The 7430-nt window shown below is 41.2% G+C and overlaps 1 protein-coding gene across 1 annotated transcript in view; it reads right to left on the bottom strand.

Annotated features, from left to right (window-relative positions):
• Positions 1-790, bottom strand: part of ccnf (cyclin F) — a 20365-nt gene extending 19575 nt beyond the window's left edge. The window contains exon 1 of the mRNA XM_061224505.1: positions 568-790. Coding sequence (XP_061080489.1) covers positions 568-616 — 49 coding nt within the window. The 5' untranslated portion in view covers positions 617-790. The remainder of the gene's footprint in view (positions 1-567) is intronic.
• Positions 791-7430: the final 6640 nt, after the last annotated feature.

The raw sequence follows: 7430 nt of genomic DNA, 5'->3' as shown, positions 1-7430 counted from the left end.
GAACAATCAATGTAGTTTGTTTAATCATAACGAAGCCGCATTAGCGAATCGACTGGCAAGTTAAATCAAAATAAAGTTAAATGTTCATTATGTCACAACAACTCTGTATTAGGCGCAGAATCCAGCGGCTACCTGGCCGTGCTTGATACCCAACGTTATGTAACGTTAGCTAGCTAACATAGCTAGATGCCCAACTGTCCACCAAGCATCCATAATATTCAATTGTGGCACATTCTATAGATTAAATCGGTTATCAATATTGCATGGATATGCACATATGCTGCTAAAACCCTAGCTCGCTAACTTAATGATCAATCGAATGTTTATAAAGCACAGAAAGCAGCTGTAGGAAATAACTTTGATAGCTAACAATTTAAGTTACACTGCTAACGTTGCAACCAGCAGAAAGAAAACCAACTTGGCCAACCCAAATGTAGAGTTCGCAATTAATTTATACACGCTTATCACTAGCTAGTTAACATAAAAAGGACTAACGTTTGCTGAACTCACATTTAAGAACTGACATTTTTTGAACAATCACACAGAAAACATTAGGACTTAACTTACCTCCCGCTTTCATTTCAAAGGGACTTAGCAAAGTATCGATACTGTACATAGAAACACACCAACGTTGTGTTCTAGCAAAACTAAAACAATAAGTTACAGATTGTGCTAGCTATTTAACTTAACAGTTTAGGGACTTTGGTTAGTAATGCATTTACTAATTTAGCTGTGCAGGTAAGCTAACTTGTCAGTGAGACGGATGAAACCAGTTAGCTAGCAAACCTTGCTAAAGTTTTGCAAGAGCATGCCTCCAACTAGAGTTTTTTAAGTTCCTCCCCTAATTTGGCTAAGCACCGCCCGCGCGCTCCGTTTAAATATCAACTTCAACTCTCTATTGGTCGATGCAGCGACACGCCCAACAAGCTAGGAAAGACAGCCTGATTCGTCTAGAAAACCCTTTCACTGTCTGATTGGCTTCTGCTTGCAGTAATGAAAATGAAAACAACCGATTGGATAAAATAATGCGATTTCGAATTACGCGCTTCCAAATTTCGGCCGCATTATTGGGCATGGAGGGCGGAAACATCTAACATCCAGTTCGATCTGGGACATGTAGTGAACAACCAGACGGTACTTTAAACGCACGGTATTTAAAGAGACATGGACCTTATTTTAATGTAAATTCGAGGTGTCTTTTCTTGAACTGTTAGGTAAGTGTTAATTTACAATTTACAATCTGCATTGAAGTAGTTGGATTTTTTGTGTATGTAAAATCTTAATGTTAGCTTATTTTCAGAATTAGCTTGAATTTGAGTGACTGAAGAGGGACAAAGTTCATTGCAGTTTAATTGAATCAGTCTTGGAAAAGAACATGGAATGTGTGGTCAGCAGGCCAATTGTAAAGTGTGAAATACGGCAGGAGTCAATTTAATTGATTGAGCAGTTAATCACTATTAAATATAATTGTATCAATCTCACTTTCATCATTGACCACTACCCCTTCAACATTCTTTAATAATGTGTAATGTAACATAATAACAATAATAATAATAATAAAAATAATCCATCCATCCATCCATTATCTGAACCTGCTTATCCCGAACAGGGTCGCAGGGAGGCTGGAGCCTATCCCAGCATACATAGGGCAAAAGGCAGGAATACAGGTCGCCAGTCCATCGCAGGGCACACACACCATTCATTCACACACTCATACCTACGGGCAATTTAGACTCTCCAATCAGCCTAACCTGCATGTCTTTGGACTGTGGGAGGAAACCGGAGTACCTGGAGGAAACCCACGCAGACACAGGGAGAACATGCAAACTCCGCACAGAGAGGCCCTGGCCAACGGGGATTCAAACCCAGGACCTCCTTGCTGTGAGGCGGCAGTGCTACCCACTGCACTATCCGTGCCGCCCTAGTAAAAATAATAATTACTTTATTTGTATAGCACCTTTCATCTATAGTATGAGTCACCTTGTGCTTTGTAGAAAATAAGCGTAAACAATATAACACTGAACTAGTAGTTTGATGACAGTAAAACAATGGTAAAAGGTAAAATATTAGAAAAAATAAAAAATATGATTATATTAAAAATGTGTGAAACAAAGAACATGAAGTAAAATATTATGAAAAATAAATAAATAAAACATAAATAGGCGGCACGGATGGTGCAGTGGGTAGCACTGCCTCCTCACAGCAAGGAGGTCCTGGGTTCGAATCCCCGTCGGCCGGGGCCTCTCTGTGCGGAGTTTGCATGTTCTCCCCGTGTCTGCGTGGGTTTCCTCCGGGTACTCCGGTTTCCTCCCACAGTCCAAAGACATGCACGTTAGGCTGATTGGAGAGTCTAAATTGCCCGTAGGTATGAGTGTGTGAGTGAATGGTGTGTGTGCCCTGAGATAGACTGGCGACCTGTCCAGGGTGTATTCCTGCCTTTCGCCCAATGTATGCTGGGATAGGCTCCTGCCCCCCTGCGACCCTGATCAGGATAAGCGGGTTCAGATAATGGATGGATGGATGGATGGAACACATAAATATTAAGACAACAGCCAACAGCTGACCCTTGTGTTCTGTGGGAAGTAGTTCCATAATTTAGGAGCAGAAAAACAGAAAGCAGCCTTTGAGTTTAACAGTAGGTGTAACTAACGGCATAATGTTTGCAGAACAGAGTACTTACTAAGGCTGATACACAGGCAAACATTGCTGCATATTCAGTTACTAATCCATTAAGTGCTTTAAATAAAAAATATTGAAATAACCTTAAAATCAATTCAAAAAAATACAGGCAGCCAATGCAATGAGGCTAGTGTTCAGTTATAGCATCTGAAGCATACATACATATAGCATTTCTCATTACTTTCCTTTTAATTATTTGGCCATATTTTGTGATTTTTTTATTCATTAAGTTAATTATAAAGTTTTCACAATCGTTTCAGATGGTACTTGGAATCGGTTCCACAACAAATCTGTTGCTTCTCCACTCTCCACCCAGCCGGTCCCCATGAGGGAAAGTAGCAGCCATATGCTGCCTTGTTAAAAACTTGGTAGCTGTCAGCAACGTGGTGGCTGTCGGCAATCTGGCAGGACAGGACACCAGGCGGGTGTCCGAAGTGGCATCATGGCCGCCTGGGAGGCAATGTGAGAGAGAGCCATCAGGAGGAGCTATTGCCAACTGCAGGAGAGCATATCAGACACTCATCTGTATCCAAACTGAGCTGAAGGCCTTTCAGCACCAAACAGTTACTTGCTTTTTTAGATGTAAATACAAAATTCATACATACATACATTCAGTGTTACTTTTATGAATAAAATTGAAAGAGACAAACCGTGTATTGCCAACACCAGCCGCCCAGTTTCCCACAACCCCAGGCGAGTGAATTGAAAGTGGCATTAACCCTTTGCTTAATGTACCATGCCCAGAGTCCTTGATAGTTTTAAGTTGTTTTTCCGGATCATCACTCACCTTGATATTATTCACACAATTTGCATCAAATGAGCATATTTTCTTCCCCTCTTCTGACTCATCAGTTTGTAACGCCCTATCACGCTCACGGTGCATCGCTGTCAGTTCGGGAGACCACAGACAAGCCAGCGCTCTCCTCCAAAGCACACGGTGTCAGCCATTGCCTCTTGTAATACCGCAGTTTACAAGCTGGAGGAAGACACTTGTGTAAACTTGACAGACACCACATTGAACATGAATTGGGGTGAGGTGAGACTCTGGTTTCTCAGCAGGGCTGAAGCCCTCCCATCCCTGAGGTGGCGCTACAGCCGGCTGCTCATCACCCTGCACGTCTGCCCGCCACAGTCAGCACTGGCAGGGTTTGGATTCGACACCTCTCCCTGAGGCCGATACCTCTCCATGAGGCCGATACCTCACCATGAGGCCTATACACCATGAGGCCAATACCCCACTATGAGGCCTATCCACCATGAGGCCAATAACTTACCGTAAGGCCAATCCACCACAAGGCCAATACCTCACCATGAGGCCAATACCCCACTATGAGGCCTATATACCATGAGGCCAATACCTCACCATGAGGCCAATACCCCACTATGAGGCCAATCCACCATGAGGCCAATACCTCAACCTGAAGCCAATCCACCATGAGGCATATACCTCACCATGAGGCCTATAACTTACCACAAGGCCAATACCCCACCATGAAGCCTATAACTTACCACGAGGCCTATCCACCATGAGGCCAATACCTCAACCTGAAGCCAATCCACCATGAGGCCTATATCTCACCATGAGGCCTATCCACCACCATAAGGCCTATCCACTATGAGGCCAATACCCCACCATGAGGCCTATCCACCACCATAAGGCCTATCCACTATGAGGCCAATACCCCACCATGAGGCCTATCCACCACCATAAGGCCTATCCACCATGAGGCCAATACCCCACCATAAGGCCTATCCACCATGAGGCCTATCCATGCAAAAAGTACCTTAACAGGAGAAGCCACCCATCATTATTACCACATTTGGATGGAAACCAAGTTAATTTACTTACAAAAACATAAATGTAGGATTGGTGTTTAAAAAACATAGTTATAACAAAGAGCTTGAGTGAAGTTGAAGTTGAAGCATCGCAAACCGTCTGTGTTACGGTTTTGCGCACATGCACCCCCTCATTTTATTCATAATCTATCAGACGATCTGCAAACAATACGGTCCTGTTTGTTTTACTTAGAGCTGCTTTATCAGACGCTTGTCACCATTTGTCCGTGTCTTCATCATCAAGCGTTGTGTCAGACTAAGAATCATGGGACAGTTCTGAGAGTTTCCATTCAGATAGCTTGACGTTCAGACAGGATGCCCATAATTACAGCTCACAGAGCGAGACGCATGACTAAAGCAAAACATGACTGATTTTCTTTCATTAGCCCATAAAGTTTCAGTCTATTGAGAAATGAAGAGAACGACTAAGGAAAATGGAAAAAACATCTATTCTGTTGGATTGGGGGAGCAAAACAATGGCTTAAGAGCGATGATTTCTGAAGTCGGTTTGTGACGTTAAGAGCCGCATTTATCCTGATATCCTGTCATTTTTCCAACCAATTTACAGCTTTAAGAACCACCGGTTTATCGCAGTCATCCTGTAATTTAATTTGTGGAAGAATTATATGAAGAGAATCAACCTTTGCAGACTGTACAAGCAGAGAGTGTGTGCACAGGACTAAATCCTCTACATTAGACCATTTTTAGGGAATAAAAAATCACATTCAAATTCAGGAGATGTTTTACTATTCTACATTACTTGTTTTTAAAGCTTTTAAAAACCATAGCTGCACTTAGTGCGACTGTTCGGTTCCCACTCGAACATGCCAATTGCACCCTGATTAATTGCGAACCCCCCCTTCCATTAGGATGTTCGTCAGTGCAGTATCAACAGCATGCACTCAGACTGCCTTCTTCCTCAACTCACCTCAGTAGAAATATGAAGAAATACTCTTTGTACACTCAGAATTACACACAGGCACACATGCCCACAAATGCACACATGCACACGCACACACACACACACACACACACACTAATTATTTCGACGAAAGCCTGTGGAATGGTGTTTCCAAGCAGTAAGTCAGGCCAAAGCAATACACATGAAAGGGAATCCACTACATACATACATACATACATACATACATTTGACCACAAAAACAACAGTGGTGAACATATATGCTCAACACAAAAAAAAAAAAACATCTGTTTCTGTAAAATGGTAGAACATAGACGCATGCAAATACCATGAAATATAAATATAAATCTGACTAAAAATGACCAATTTAACTCAGCTTTTGCAGGGCACTGTATGGAATCGTTTTCAGGCCTGGCATTGCATTTAATATGCCCGGTCGATGGATGAAAATATTTATGAAGCTCATCTCCCGGGATATGTATTGACGCCAAATGAAATAGCAATTTACAGCGATATGCCAGCTGTGTATAGTAATTCAGGACATCTGTTTTAATGCTGTCTTTGTTTGCTCTGATTAACGGGTCAGTACAGGCAAATTACATGAACATTTCTATATTCCTGTGGTACATTTCGAATTGCACTCAGCAATGATCACGTTCCTTGGCAACGTTAAAAAAAACTCAAACGCATTAGCGAAGAACTGAGACGGAAATATATTTGCAGTGGTTGCCATGCACACATTTCTGAGCATTGGGTAAGGGCATAATTTCCGGGGAGAATATAGGGTTGGTGACCCGTTCAACAATCAATATTTTATGTTCTAAATGTTCCGAAAATATCTGTTTTTCCGTTCTAACAAATTAGTGAGGAAACCAACAATGCTTGGCTCCCCATCCGCCCTACATTCTAAACCTTGTGGTGTGGCCGTTCAAGCTCAATTTGTGAAGGAAGAATTAAGTTTCAACTGTAGCAATCGTCGTTGGTGGAGAAAGGGACATAGTTGTTATGAATAAAGAAGAAAGGGATAGAGTTGAAATGAATAATGATATTCCTTTGAGTCTGTTCATCTTTTCATGTGTTGCTGAAGTACATGTAATCTGGCTAAAATGACAAAAGGTTTGATAGATTTTTTTTCTTCATTATCTTGCTTTGTCATTTAGCCAGTAGTAGGCCTATTCAGTCAACAAGTAGTGCAAATATTATAATATATTTATTTGCAGGATAAGTCACTTGAGATGTCAATCTAATTTTTGAGGGGTTCCTACAAGAGATACACCAGAAGTAAACAGTTTCCCCTGATGTTTTCCATTTATGCTTTATTCCACACAACAGGCTAAGGCTAACGGTTTTATATTTGTTAAAATGCAGTAAAATGAGAAGTAGTGGGCCATTGCTGGAGTTAAGTGTTTAACACAGAGCAAATATATTGCTGTTGTTAGCCTACATTATATCGTATTGATTAAAAAGTAATGCAGATTTAAAATGCATTTTAGCCTGGGGACATAGCACGAGATCAATGTATTTATTTATTGATTTCCTTTGAAACTCGCTTGAAAGAAACAATTTCTTCTTCTTTTTTTTTTACATCGCTCTTCAATGTTGAGCCCAAAGACGCGCCCTTTGTGGGCCGCAGTAATTATGTTTGCTCCAAGAAAATTAGATTTGTGTGCAATTGTGTGTCTTCTTTTCACCGACTTGTTTTCAGAACAGGTAGTTAACCGGCTTCATATAAAATTGAATTTAAGGGGGGGAAGAAAGGCGGTGGTTACAAACGCGGTGAAAGGGTCTGATTCAGTAATTACTACCGCATCGAAAACTGGAGTGGTTTGGAGTGCAGAGAAATCTCATCAGAAATATCTCACCTATTCTGCTACTCACCAGTTGTTGAGTGAGTCGTTTCTTTCCAATAAAACTGTCACTTTTGCATTCACTTGATTCCATTTATTTATTATAACTGACATCATTGCTTATTATTATTATTATTATTATTATTATG

This window comes from Conger conger, chromosome 16 (genome assembly GCF_963514075.1).
Source record: "Conger conger chromosome 16, fConCon1.1, whole genome shotgun sequence".
Classification (NCBI taxonomy): Eukaryota; Metazoa; Chordata; class Actinopteri; order Anguilliformes; family Congridae; genus Conger; species Conger conger.
Note: the sequence above shows the minus strand (reverse complement) of the source record. Positions and strands in the feature narration are given on the sequence as shown.